Below are 14267 nucleotides of genomic sequence, written 5' to 3'. Positions count from 1 at the left end.
GATGATTGGAATCTTTAAAGTTAAGAATCAAGGGTTGAGGGAAGGGAATGCAAAGGCAACAGACAGAGAAGAAGGCGAGGGCGAGGTTTTCCTGAGATCATTTTGGACTTGTCGTTAAATCTGATCCACCAAGATTAAGGCGAAGGAATGGAGGAGATGAGGCGGGGGAGTGAAACTGCTGATGGAAAAACAAGAGCAATGAAAGACAGAAGAGGTTAGGTTAATAGTGTGGAGATGATATGCGTTGTCACCCACTCAGGGCTATTCGCCAGAGCCAGATTCAGGTGGAGTGGATACATCAAAAGTACTGAGAAAAGAGAGAGAGTGGAAGGAGTTAGAGGTAAAGAAGGAAGAGTGAAGGGAAGGAAAAGAGCTTGTCTCACATTACTCCTCGGAGATCTAAAGGGCTATATATAGAGACAGGACAACCCTAAGAGCACATCAACACATAAACAAATGTCTGTATTAATAAACGGTGTAACTCATAGGCTACACACGGGAAAATAGCATGGAAAAGAGGCTCACAGATCAGATTTTCTGATGACCGACACAAAATGAAATTTGAACCGCACACTGTTCCTGTAGCCTGGAGACGAGACGGATTCTGGAGGTTCGGGCAGCAGAATTGACACCGCGGCAGCACTTGCTGGATTTACGTTTCCCATCACCATCCACAGTGCTCTGTTACTCCCTTACATAGATAGATACGCTCATGTGATCAGAGCATTTGGCGCTTTTGGAAAGCTACACTAACACAACAAAGCCCGCATGCACAGCCGTCCCCACGCAATCACTCACTCACCGGAGGGTGGGGAAATCGAACCGACTACATTTCATTTGTTAGTTTCTAATGAAGATGTTATTGGTTCTATATGACAAGTTATATAAAGCAAGAAGTGTGTGTGTGTGTGTCTATGTGTCCTTCACATATCTCGAGAACCGTTAATCAGATCTACTTTACCTACTTAATGAGTCATTTAGTAACCATAAAATACCGTAGCTGCTGATTTGCATCGATTAATTTTCCACAGTTTTGCTTCTCCTCCTGCAAATTCCGAGCTATCGTCACCAAATTTAGTACAGAACATCTCTGAACCAAGCCCGAAAAACTTACTTTTCAGTTCTTTCATGATTTTAAAGTTTGCTCAGTTGTTGTGGGCAGGAACACTTTCTTCTATTGCAACCACATTGGGTGGACATGTGTTGATTTTATGCCTGAGTGGCCATGACACATTTGGTGCCATTTGGTGGTGCTGTAGCAGCATCATCTAACGGAAGAATCTCTGTCTCTCTGTGCATGTATGCATGTATGACTGTCCTTCGTATATCTCACAAAACATTTATCCAATCCACTTCCAACTTGCGTATCGCTGCAGACCCAAGGGACCGCAGTGTTGAGTGTGAAGTCAATCGGATGAGCGGTTCTTGAGAACGCTGAAACAGCATTTCCGGGGGCCAAGCAATCAATCTGTTCAGAATGGGCACGCATCTTGAAGATTTTCATTTAAATAAATGTCTGTTAAGTCCCTATTGTTGAATGAGGTAACACAGCGGTGTTAGAGCCTATAGCCCCTTGATGAAAGCCCTTGCATTTGCAGTATTAGGAACTGGTGTTCCACACCACTGCAAGCTACAACCTTACCAGTAAACGCATAGTAGTTGAGTCAGTCAAAGCGGTGGCAGAAATCTCAGAAGTGGAGATCTGAGAACTGACTGTTGGAAAGGCAAAGCCAACCTTATCTCAACTGTGTCAGTCTCAGAATTATTTAGGGACAATATGTGCTGCGAGGTTTACCAGAGTAACTCTATCTAACTTGTTAAAAGACACTAATGCCCAGCCATTTCAAACCTGCACCTACTTCCCAGAAAAAAACAAGCCCTCAGGTTAAATGAAGTGTCAGATGTCGTGGCCGTGCCGGTGTCAGGAGTGTAACGCAACCCAGCGTCAAATGAACTTCATGTTTTTTGTGTGCGTTTAAATATAGAGAAACCGATTTATAAAAAAAAACGTAAGGGAAAAATAAAGCCACGGGAGTGAAAATGGAGAGGAGAGAAAAGTTAGCACAGTATCACAGATCATACAGGCTGTCTTTTATCTCTGTTTACTCTCCTGTAAACTTTGTCTCCATGGAGATACAGTATTTATTATAGCCTTACCCTTCCCCTTTATTCTCATATTTCTTAACTCACGTTAGATAAACAGATGATAGAATATACCTGTTATAGGCTTTGACTTCTTCTATCTCTGACGGCAACTCTAACAACTTTTCCTTCGTCCTTTGTTTTACAGAAGTTCACCACCATACCGCACCCGACCATAGCAAACGAAACCATCTTGATCCCACCTGGCTTCACTCCCTTCCAGGACCCCTTCTTCATTGTAGAGACCATCTGCATCATCTGGTTCTCCTTTGAGCTCATTGTGCGCTTCACCTGCGCTCCGAGCAAGGTCCACTTCTTCAAAGACGTCATGAACACCATCGACTTCTTCGCCATCATTCCCTATTTCGTCACCCTGGGCACGGAGCTGACCAAGGACAAGGACGCACAGGCCTCCGTGTCCCTGGCCCTGATCAGAGTCATCAGGCTTGTGAGGGTCTTCAGGATCTTCAAGCTCTCTCGTCACTCCAAGGGCCTCCAGATCCTGGGCCAGACGCTGAAGGCCAGCCTCCGAGAGCTCGCCCTGCTCATCTTCTTTCTCTTCATTGGAGTCATCATCTTTTCTAGTGCCGCCTACTTTGCAGAGGTGGATAATCCTAACACGGCATTCACCAGCATCCCTGAGGCGTTCTGGTGGGCTGTCGTGTCCATGACGACAGTCGGCTACGGGGACATGTACCCGGTGACGGTCGGAGGGAAGCTGGTGGGCTCCATGTGCGCCATCGCCGGCGTGCTCACAATCTCGTTGCCAGTTCCCGTCATCGTGTCCAACTTCAGCTATTTCTACCACCGCGAGATGGAGTGCGAGGACACGACCCAGTACAATCACGTCTCCACGTCGGTCTGGGAAGGAGAGGACGATGAAGAGGGCGGAAATGAAGAAGGAGTGGACGAGGAGCATGAACATACGGGAAATTGTGTACCCTTGTACGGGCCAGACAGCAGGGGTATCTGCCCTCCGCTCAACGGGACGCTCCTGGCCGGGCTTTGTGACGGACAGGAAGGTGGGTATCAGAGAGGGATAAACTTCTACCTCAAAGAACCTCTGGTCACTCAGGTTTGACTGACAGGATGGATAGGCCTGTCCCACTGTCTTACATCAAGGAAAAGAGAGTGCCAACATGGAAAGATGCTGGCAGAGTGATACAGGACAATGTTAACAAAGACTTGCACTGTTATAAGTTCTAATGGGTTACATTTGAGGCTTTTGCATGATTATATTTGACTGATAAGCATCTGTTTTTTTTCTCAGTAAATAAATAAAAATCCAACCTTTAAAAGACCCTGCAGGTGTTTTGATAAAACGTACTGCTGTAGTAAAGGCATATCCAGACACCTCAAAAAATCCTCTATCAGCTCAAATAAAAAAATAACCCACCTACCGCACAGTAAAGTAGATGTGAAGTTCCTTCCAAAGTTGCGACTCTGTTTCTTAAATCCAACAAATATGGCAGCCAGAGTTGACATTTGGTACCTTCCTGTCTCGTTATAGGCAAGGGAAAAATAATTAATATATACATGAAACAGATGAAACAGGTAATAAAAGTTTCAGGTAACGCTTCATGCTATGGGTCAATAATTTACCTAATTTAAGATAAGGAAACTAGGAATGTACTGAAAGTAAATATTCCAACCAGTATTCATTTATCATTGGGCATTTAATTCTCCTTATATAAAGACATGTTTGCTTGCTTGTGGACAGTTTTCTCATATTCAGTTGACTTGACTGAAACACTATCTTGGATGCGATTAATTGGAATTTCGTTGCTGAAAGTGTTCCAACTGAACACCATCTCTATCTCCCTATAATTAATACCATACTACATCGTCCTTTCAGGGAAAGGTTCGAGGAAATGACCAAGAAATTATTCAGAAAGTACAGACCTGTAAAATAAACCATTACTTATTATTGAGCCACTGTCTTTGTTTGGCTAAATAGAAGCGCTGCAGCTAAGAATGTAGGTAAAACATCTTCTTTTGTGGGCAACAGATGGTATATGTTTTTCCTGGCTGGATGGAGGATTATTTTAGGACTCGAAAATGTCTTTAAAACAGAGAAAAGTGTTGTTTAAAAATCTGTGAGGTGCCCGTCTCACTTGCATGTTATCATCACTGCAAACACCTCAAATGTAAAAAAGGAAAATGAAATCACCAAAAGTTAATGTAAACTACAAACAAAACTGATGATCCTACCGCTTCAGCATGTACAAAACGTATCTATAACAACGTCATTATAATATCCAATTTATGTTGTATAACCCCTGCAATGACGGTTCACTAGTGTCACTATTGAATGACTGAAGTGCTGAATGCAGGAAATCAATTCACCGCACATTCATCTGATGGTGTTAAGTGATCCACAGTGTTATTAACTGCTGCTGTTAACATACTGTATAGGAGCTAAGTGAACAGCAAGTGTTGATGCCCTGTACTTGTCAGTTATGGCAGATATGATGCGCTGTAATCTCGCGCTGACGTTGACAACAAAGAGATCGCTCATCGACTGGTTCCGGCGCAGACAGAGATTTTGTAGTCAGTCCAAAGCCAGTTTGTAAGCTACATACAGCAGTGCAATGGATACAGCTTGGAGAGGTGTGTGGAGAAAGCTGATATCAGGTCACAGACCATATAACTCAGAGCCAGCTGACATTTATACTAACTGCAGTGTCTGGAGCAAGACTGTGCTCTGATGGTCCGAGGCGATAGTGGTAGTAGCACTAACAATCTTCACAGCTTTGTCCTCACGTCAATGAGAACAACTTTCCCTCAGTTACTCTCTGCCTTAAAATACGCAGAATAGATGTGTTATTAAACTGATGTCGAACATGTACGGTTTCCTTCAGCTGACTCCCAATTAGGGGATCATTCATCGGTTGTTTGGCTACCAGCTGACTTTAAGGCTGCATACTGGACTGCTTTATGGCAGTTTTACTTTTGCAGAATATTTGCATCAGTGGGATGATGTATAAAGTTCTAACAATTCTTCAATTTATCTTAAAACAGCTTCTCGATGGAAATTATAGAATATATTATGATAAACTGTAATCAAAAAGTTATAATTTGCGAAAATATTGAATCTACATTATTATCCCACTTGTTGCTTTTCCCAAAATACAGCTAAATACACCAGATTCCAGCAGAACGTTGAGCAGGTCAATAGCATGATGTGGAAGACGTGTATGCGGCCGTTTTATGTCAAAACGTTTGAGTATTTGGAAGATACTGAGAGCATGGACAGGCAGATGGTGATCATGGGAGATTGATACTTTATTTTGAGATATGTCACCAATGAAATCCATTGTAATTGACATGAATTTGAGTGGCAATGCAGCCATTTATAGACATTTTTAAAGCCTAAAGCAGGTGAATCCAAGATAATATCATAACTTGTTTTGACTGTGTGGATATAGGGTAAGGACAAATGTAGCTGTGTATATATATATATATATATATATATATATATATATATATATATATATATATATATATATATATATATATATATATATTTATAGGTCTTACTTTATTTAATAAAGATCATATTTAATCACTCAGGTCATACATTTCTGAATTCCTTCCACATGACTGTGCAGTGACTCGGCAGAATGTAATGATGTGTGCACGGATGTCAAGGTTTTGAAAGCATCATGAGTCTTTTACACCGTATCATTAGAGGGTGATGCATAATGGAGGTTGCACATCTCAGTTTCTGTCAGTATGACGGTCAGAAAAGATATTGTGTAGTACAGATTGTATGGTAAGCCGTAAGGATTTTGCACTGTGCATGTGATGAGTCAACCTGCCTCTAGATGTCAGACTGTGTTTTAAAACCAGGACATCTGTCCCACTCCTGCTGCCACTGGATTTAATTTACAGTAATGTGACATGAAAGACTTCAGAGAAACCAAATATAACATTTTCCCTCTTGAAATGATCATGTTCATTGTCGCCATATGATCCAGATGACTTACATTATGTGGTTTTCATTCCATGACATATAAAAAAAGACTTTGACTGAATTATTATAGTTATTATAATTAGTTATTATAACTAAGCAGTTAAAATGTGTGATTGCATCAGGTATTTGAGTCAAGTCAAAACATGTACTATTGCACTGTAAGTCTAACTGTGGAACACACACACACACACACACACACACAAACAAGCACAAATGCACGCGCACAGTCTTCTGGATGATGATGGCTGCAGTGATTAAATTCCTGACCCCCTGCTGCCTCAGATGGTGTGATATCCTCATGTCATGTGTCTCTCTCATGCTACAGGACAGATTAGTGCTTCGTTCCACAGACATCAGCCAGAACGTCATCACAAATTGGAAATTCACAACACATTGTCAGATTTTCAGATTTCTGCTGACCTGCAGCCTTTCACTATTTCCCTCTATCTAACTCAGCCCTCCTCTCTGACGTGCAGGGACCTGGAGCTAGAACGTTAGCTCTGCTTGCAATTAACCACAGTGCCCTTATGCTGTCTGGGAAGAATGAAAAGGATTGACGTCTTTCCGACCATCTGCCGCCCCCCGATTCCTCTCCCAGCCCTAACTCTCTCCTGCCTTGCCCATCTCTAACTCTTCTTTGAGAGGATTAAGTGTGTTGGTATTTCTGTGTCTTTGTCTCATCAGTGTGTAAGAGTTTGCCTTGTGTAATGTTTGCATCTGTGTCTGTCGTAACTATTCCATCCAGTAATATCTTTGTCTGCAGGATTGTATCTGCGTCTTTGGTCACCAAACACTAACACCTGTCCCCTTTCGACTGCGAATCCCTCCACGATTGTACTTAAGCAGCAGAGAAAAAAAACTAAGCAGAAATGCATTTATTTTAAATAAATCTCTACGATTTTATTACATTCAATGTACACACGAGCTGGACCTGTGAATCTGAGTTAAGATTTAAGGACGTGGGGAGGCAGTTGATGAATTTCAATTTCAATTGAGAGGCAATCCAGTTGGGAGGAAGAGAGTGAAAATGCTATTTTACAGCAATTAAGAATGATAAATGTGAGTAGAATTAGTAAATTTAAACATACAACAAAATAAAAACAGCATACTTGCCTATTACTCATCATTTCAGACACCAGACCACAACAAGAAGATACAAACCATAGATGATATACACAATATTAACATCAAGATGAGAGGTGATGTGCAAGAACAGCACCGAGGATGAAAATGTGAAGAGATGCAAGAAGGTATGGAATTATAAAAAATAATGTCTGCTGGTTGCATATTCTTTCATTCACATGAACCTGTTGCTATTCTCAAGGTCATTTAAAGGAATAGTTTGACATTTGGGGAAAACGCTTTCTAGGCGGTCAGCATGCCCTCACTTTGGAGAAGCGGCCACGCAGACACGGGGGCTAACCAATGTACTGCTGTGTTTATGTTTACCTGCTGCCCCCGTCCACAGCAGGACATTGCTTAGCTTCTGTGCCTGTCCATCGCCATCTACTGTAGGTAATACACTGAATATGGATAAGTAGCACATACAACCCCATTTCAAAATATCTGAACTATCCCTTTGACATAATGTATTTTGTTTGTTTATCTACACAAAAACAGAAGTGGAAAACCAAGTTGTGGCTATTTGGACACTTACTGTATGTGCTGGACTATTTCTCGACTGGCACGAAACCAGTGGCGACTACAGAAATGTTCTGCTTCCAGACGTGAAATATTCTGGCACATAACATCCTATGAAGTGGTGAATTGAATTTTACCCAGGAAAATGAAAAAGTAGAAGAGATGGAGTTGAGCAAAGTTTAAGGATCAATTAATAACTCAGGTTTGCGCATTTAAAGGTCCCAGACTCACACTTTCTCTCCTATCAGGCAAATTTAATGAAGTTCAGACATACAGGAGCATTTTAAATTTGGTTAGGGAATCAAGACAGTGATGGAGACATGATTTAACTGTGGAAACAACTCTCCATTTAAGCTCTTTTGCAGGAAACCAAACCGGCCTGGTCTTAAGGGCCATCTCAACATTTTTATATATTTGCATATCAAGCTCAAATTGAGTGTATTGATCACTTATCCAAAAGTTTTGTTTTAAGAGCAGTGAACTGAAAATACATCTGAGGGTAGCAATGTAACCAGCCAGAAATCCACTGTGGACCTCGAAAAGCTGTCATAAAATGGAAACTAGTCGATGAGGAAGCTTTTTGGTGGGAAATCTCCAATCATGGCAGGTCGCTCGGCAGCATGGGGTGCCTCCGATCATAAGCAGTGTCATCACTCTCCTCGCCGTCGCTTACTTCACCCAAAACCCTCTCTCTCTCCTCCTCTTCGGTTTCACTCTCTCGCCTCAGACGCTCCCGCTCCCTGTCTCTCTCTCTGTGGGAGCGAGGCATTGTGGGATTCTGAGAGCGCAAAGAAGGACATAAGGAGAACATGTAGTTTATAATAAGTGACTAAAAAGGTAAATTTAGGACTTAGGATTTGTTTTATGAGGTATACACCAGGGGTTGGAACGATTTGATCATTGTACCTGAAAAAAGGGCTGGGCAATATATTGATATCATGATATGAGTCTAGATATTGTCCTAGATTTGAGAAATATTTCACAGAAAATGTTGCTTTCTCACAAAAGGAGCAAGATGGCACAAAAGGTTAGCCTTAACAGCATTATCAGCGTCACTGTCCCGTAAAAAAAATCATGTATCTCCAAGTTATAAAACTTTTCATGAGTTGTAAAAATGCAGTTTTTAGATTATCTGATGTGTTTGTAAATGGTTTATTTATTTTAAAGGTCCCCATATTATGCTTCATTAAGCTGTTTCTCTGCTTTAACCAATCAAAAAACACATTACTGTCTGTCTAAATGTAACTGTATCTGTCTGACCCCCCCCGAAAAAGCCCAGTCCCCAGTCTGCTCTGATTGGACACCGTTTCCAGGTCTTCCAAATCTGCACTCCCCGTAGCCAGCCGGGGAATAATTGTACTGGCACTTTCTACATATGTATACTATATATACTATATACTATACGGAAGCCATGACGGCTCATTTAAATTCACCTTTTTTGAATATGGGCTGTGTGCATTTCTTTGTGGGTTGAGTGTTTTGAAACTTTTATAATATGTATATTGCACCTTCACCTTGAAAAGTTACAAATCACCAAACTTGGGGATACATGGGTTTCTTTGGAAGGTGACAATAGTCTAAATGGTTTGCTGTGTTGCATTTCAGACACCTCCTCATTCTAGGGATGCATGCTAAAATGTGTTCTTCAGGTAGGTGATCCACCAGATCCAGAGGAGCCGTTCCTGGGGACCTTTCTGACAAATACAGGGTCCTAAAATGTGGACTAAAAAGGAAATGACCGTTCAAAGTGGACACACAGTGTATGTAAGCTAAAGAGTCTTCTATTACTCAACACACAGAGCACTTTCATGCAGTATCACAGTCCACTGTATGTTCTGGCCATCAAGTCAATCTCCAAAAACATGGTGTACCTCTTTAAAGTATCATTGTGTCATATCATATTGTGTAGCGTTGGAACCAGAAGAAGCAGAAGTGGGTAGTTACCTGGTTGTCATAGCTGGGCAGGGCGCAGTAGCCCGCCTCCGTCCTGCGGAGGAGGCGTGGTGAATGGGTACGGAAAGGCCGGGGGGAGTGGGAGCAGACGGAGCGCGGAGAGGGAGAACGGATGGAGCGTGGGGATGGAGATCGGATAGAACGGGACGGCGAGTAAGTGATGGATTGAGACTGGGAGAGAATGTGGTGGTTTTGTTTGGGTGGGCGAGGGGAGCGGGGGGGCAGCGCGGGCGGTTTGATGGGGTCGATCAGGTCCATCTCGGTGAGGATCGGGGGCGGAGGGATGAAATCGAGCTCCTCCTCTGGCTGGAGCATTTGCATTTCTGCTGCGTCGAGTTCGGCAAGCTCCGCCTTCGACAAGTGGTCCACGATCCCGGCGCCGAACGAGTCGCCCACCACATTGATGGAGGTACGCATTCTGTCACTGGGTGGACAAACAGTAACAGTGTCAGCGGGGGAAAGAGAAGAGAGCCACCGAGAGCTGAACCTTTATAACTCCTCTTACAAATGTTACTGTTTAAAAAGCTCTGGAGCGTCAGAGCAGGGAGTCTTTAGCTCCTGCTATTCACACACAGTCATACACACTCCACTCTCCAGACACCTGACTCACAGCAGCCAGTCGACAGCGATGAGCAGACTGATGTCCTGAGTAGGGAGCCCCACAGCCGTCAGGATCAGCAGCATGGTAACCAGTCCAGCACTGGGAATACTGGCAGCTCCGACACTGGCCAGGGTGGCAGTCATACTGGGGAGGAAAAAGAAGACAATTCTTCAGAACGAACCTAACAGAAGGGCCTGACACACTAACTCTATTTTAGACGTCTAACAAAGGGGTACTCTTTTTGTTAGATGCTGCATTTGAACACACCGCAAAGAATGCAGAAAACAGACATGCGTGCATTTGTTATTTCAATCAGGAGAGACCTCGTTGTAGACATGCAAAACTGTATTAGTAAGCTACATGTGAACAATATGAAATGTTTGACAATGTGTAATGTACAAAGTCTTTGGAGATTAGACTCTATCGTGTACAATATGTTTTCAAGGGTTAGACACATCCCCGATAGAGTCTAGACACTGGTGGTGAGATGAAGGAGCACGAAGACGGGAAGGAAGGGACCAACGGATCAAACAAATCTAACAGATCTAACAGCCAGAAGAAGACCCAGGGTGCTGTGAGCGAAGATGACTGGAGGAAGAGGGGGAGGAGGGCCGCACTTTTCCTCAAATGACAACTGACAACCACAGAGGAGAGAACAGAATTAAAGCAGGGATGTCCCGCTGTGATCGGCTTGTGAACACATGGCCGATACGGATTGGTTTAACTGAAAGTAGCGCCTCGAAAAATCGGGTCAGTTTAGGATATGAGTGATAAAGTTATTGAAGTCTCCCTGACAGAATTTATGCTGAGCTACGTTTGTCAGTAGTTTGTAAAAAGAAAACTCCAAGTCCCGGCGTTGCTACAGACAAAAAAACAACAGACATGGCCAAACATTTCCCTCTCATTATGTCTTGTTTCATACATACATTTGAAATATGCTTGACAAAACGGTGCAACTGGCACCGCAATATTCTCTAACTACCTCCCACCAACTGTCTTCAGTGCTGATTCAACATTCTTAGTCAGTCGAACATCAGCCAATCAACAAAATTAGTCCAATTACCTAGGTGTGCCCGAGCCCTGGAGGGATCAGATACTACTTGACGTCAGGATTCGTATTATACACATATCTGCCAGCTGATTTATGTGTCATGTGCTCTCCACTGACGCTGCCAATCTAAAAGCAGTGAAAGCACAGATGTTTGGGTCCGCAATAAAATCAGCCCATGTAAATGTGGACGTTATTCAGTCTGAAAACACGAGTCGGAAGTTGGTCATGACAGCTTTGGGACAAGGTGGTTTGAAGGTTACCCTGCCGCATTATTTGTTATGGTCAGAAATCAACACACTTGCACTCCATGATATCTTGCATTGTGTCAGATGAAGTATACATCCTAATAGAAACTGTAAAAGTGGAAGTGGTTTAATCAGGAAACATTATGCAGAGAGCATCCGGCCCAGCTGCTTGGAATGTAAACGGGATGAATGAGATCAAGAGAAATTCATTTAATGTATCACAGTTTTCTGGACTTTGTTTTAGTTGGTTTCAGCACAGCCCAGTAGATGTGGTTTTGATTATTTGCAGGCGAAAAACTGGAGTAAATCCTGTTGAGTGTTTTAGATTAGAACCTTTCTTTTAAAAGTAGTTTCCACAGCCATACTTTCAACACCTAACAGATTCTACAGGATCTTCATTTTTTGCAGAAAAAGAGGTTGCAAAGTATAATCCTACATACATTATTGCACAGGTTTAAAGCCAGACGCCATGGCAGTAACCTTCCACAGCAGTCCTGTGTAACATTGTCATAGATATTTTGACGTTCTCAATAACAAAGACACATGCAGATATTTGCAGAATGTTAGACTGGGTAACCCCAGCCCGATCTGCTGGTGATTTGGTTTCGCCCTGCAGCTCAGGCTGGAAACCTGTAAATTTTTTTTATCCTGCTTCTGTTACAAATTTGCGGAACCAATCACAAACTGGCTTATCCATGAATTATCCACCTGCTGCGCTATTGGCAGGTTTAACACGATGATATAGACAGAGATAGAGAAGCGACGGCCAATGAGCGACGGCAAGCAGCTTTTTGTTTTACATTCAACATGGGGGCCACTGAAGCGCAGCAACCGTCAGCAACCCGTTGATGCCGCTGTCGGCAAAGTATGTCACCTGAGCTTGGTTTGGTGATACCCAGACTAGCAGAATGTGAGACGTGGTATTACATTTTCATGTGACCAAATAAAAAAATAAAAACCAGACTGCCTAAAATGTCAGATACGTTTTTAAAAGTTGACCCTGTTAAGCCCACGATTGCGGGGAATAATCTTGTAATTTTCAGTTACAGAAACTGGTTGTACAGCAAACAACCTGGTGTGTTAATTCCACTGCATTGTGCATGCAATGCTTGTATGTAAGTGGTATCTGAGGAAGAAATAGGTTTACAGCCAAACAAAACCTTCTTCTTCCTAACGTCTTTTGTTTTTAGACATACATCTTTAATTCTCAGAAGAATGCTGCTAGTCATGACATGTTTGCAATTAGAGAAATTATCATTTCATGCTGCTCCCAGATGTGACTGCAGGCCAGTTTGGACACTCTTTATTGCATGATGTTGTTCATCTCATCTCAGAGCTCTGCGTTACATCTCAATCCTTATTTCATTGTTGATCACCCCGCTGTGGCGTTAAGCAAGACAGTCTCAAGATTTACACAACATATGGATCTAATAGTGTGGTTAAAGGCTGTTGAAGAAAGACATACAATAAACAACTTCAAAGTGCTGAGCATCATTTGTAACTCTGCGGCCGCAACAAGCTAAATCTGATGTAAGTAGACTGGTTCCAATCAGACATAAATGTTTTGCTAAAACCACAGAAATTTTACTTTCTTACTGCATTCATGCCGAGTTTAAAGCTGCCGTTTCTGCATATTGTAAAATTAAAGTTCAACTTCAAACTGATGTAGGTCATATGAAAAGGCATTTGGACTTTTGTTAACACTCAGGAATGTTGTAATGAAACTTGGACTAACACAGTGTGTGGCCCATTAAAATCAACAGAATTGTAACTTGATGCTACTTAGCTGCATTAAGTTAAAACTATATTTCACATTTACCACAAAGACTATTTTAAAACAAAAAAACTAATTAAAACACAAGCACACACAGACACACACACACACACACACACACACACACAAAAACAATTTCTTTACAACATGATGATTGAAATGAATGAATCTGAAAACATTTGTCACGGATATCTGGGGGTCCCAGGACCAGAATCCCCCATGTTTTAGTATTGTGAAGCTTTAAACACAAATCATGTTGGAAAGTATGTGGGAAATTGTTCCAGATTGTTCCAAAACATTCCTGAAAAGCTAAGTTAACTAACCATTTGGATTGTTATTGACATGAGTGAAGGTAAATTTCAGTGTGCTGTATAAATAATAAATAATAATAAACAATGATAAAATTCCTCCTCCATTCAAAAAAGTTTTGTTCTGTATATTATTCCTTCAGTTGAATGCTTGACCTATAGACCTGAGAATTTGACACCCGAAGGCTTTTTTTCATATTTATCTGCTAAAGTGGAAAGATCGAGAATGGGCTTTGAGTCCTTTTGAAATGAAAGATATTTGCATATTCATAAATTCTGGATTAGTAGATGAGTCAAAATAGACTGAAATGTTGATGGTGATTTTATAAATCTTACTAATCTTCTTAAAACATGGCTGAAGGAGATCTTCGGGTAATTTGAAGGGGTAGTTTTAGTTTTTTTTAAATGTGGGATTGTACAAGGAACTTATCCATTGTCGGTGTGTTCCCTACAGTGGACGTCAGCTTTGGTGTTTTAAAGGGTTAGTTAGGATTTACCAAAGTAACACAATAACACAAACACACTAGCTGAGTGTGGCAGCAGCAACAGAGGTAAAGGTAAGGTAAAATGTCAGAG

General features: G+C 41.9%; 2 protein-coding genes and 1 long non-coding RNA gene across 6 annotated transcripts in view; 2 read left to right on the top strand and 1 right to left on the bottom strand.

The window, feature by feature from the left end:
* Positions 1-5496, top strand: part of kcna7 (potassium voltage-gated channel, shaker-related subfamily, member 7) — a 7983-nt gene extending 2487 nt beyond the window's left edge. For both annotated transcript variants that reach the window (XM_032538773.1, XM_032538771.1), the window contains exon 3: positions 2291-5496. In XM_032538773.1, the coding sequence (XP_032394664.1) occupies positions 2291-3223 (933 nt within the window). In that variant the 3' untranslated portion in view covers positions 3224-5496. The remainder of the gene's footprint in view (positions 1-2290) is intronic.
* The window catches only part of LOC116703805 (uncharacterized), a 25705-nt gene extending 12001 nt beyond the window's left edge, over positions 1-13704 (top strand). The window contains exon 3 of the long non-coding RNA XR_004335508.1: positions 13693-13704. This is a non-coding gene — a long non-coding RNA (uncharacterized LOC116703805). The remainder of the gene's footprint in view (positions 1-13692) is intronic.
* slc1a9 (solute carrier family 1 member 9) overlaps positions 6993-14267 on the bottom strand; it is a 26712-nt gene continuing 19437 nt past the window's right edge. For 2 of the 3 annotated variants that reach the window (XM_032538770.1, XM_032538769.1), the window contains exons 9-11: positions 10323-10457; positions 9704-10136; positions 8358-8537 (exon numbers count right to left, since the gene is read on the bottom strand). In XM_032538770.1, the coding sequence (XP_032394661.1) occupies positions 8358-8537; positions 9704-10136; positions 10323-10457 (748 nt within the window). Of the gene's footprint in view, positions 8538-9703; positions 10137-10322; positions 10458-14267 lie in introns of all 3 variants that reach the window. The other variant, XM_032538768.1, reaches the window with a different exon arrangement.

Source organism: Etheostoma spectabile, chromosome 15 (genome assembly GCF_008692095.1).
Source record: "Etheostoma spectabile isolate EspeVRDwgs_2016 chromosome 15, UIUC_Espe_1.0, whole genome shotgun sequence".
Lineage (NCBI taxonomy): Eukaryota > Metazoa > Chordata > Actinopteri > Perciformes > Percidae > Etheostoma > Etheostoma spectabile.
Note: the sequence above shows the minus strand (reverse complement) of the source record. Positions and strands in the feature narration are given on the sequence as shown.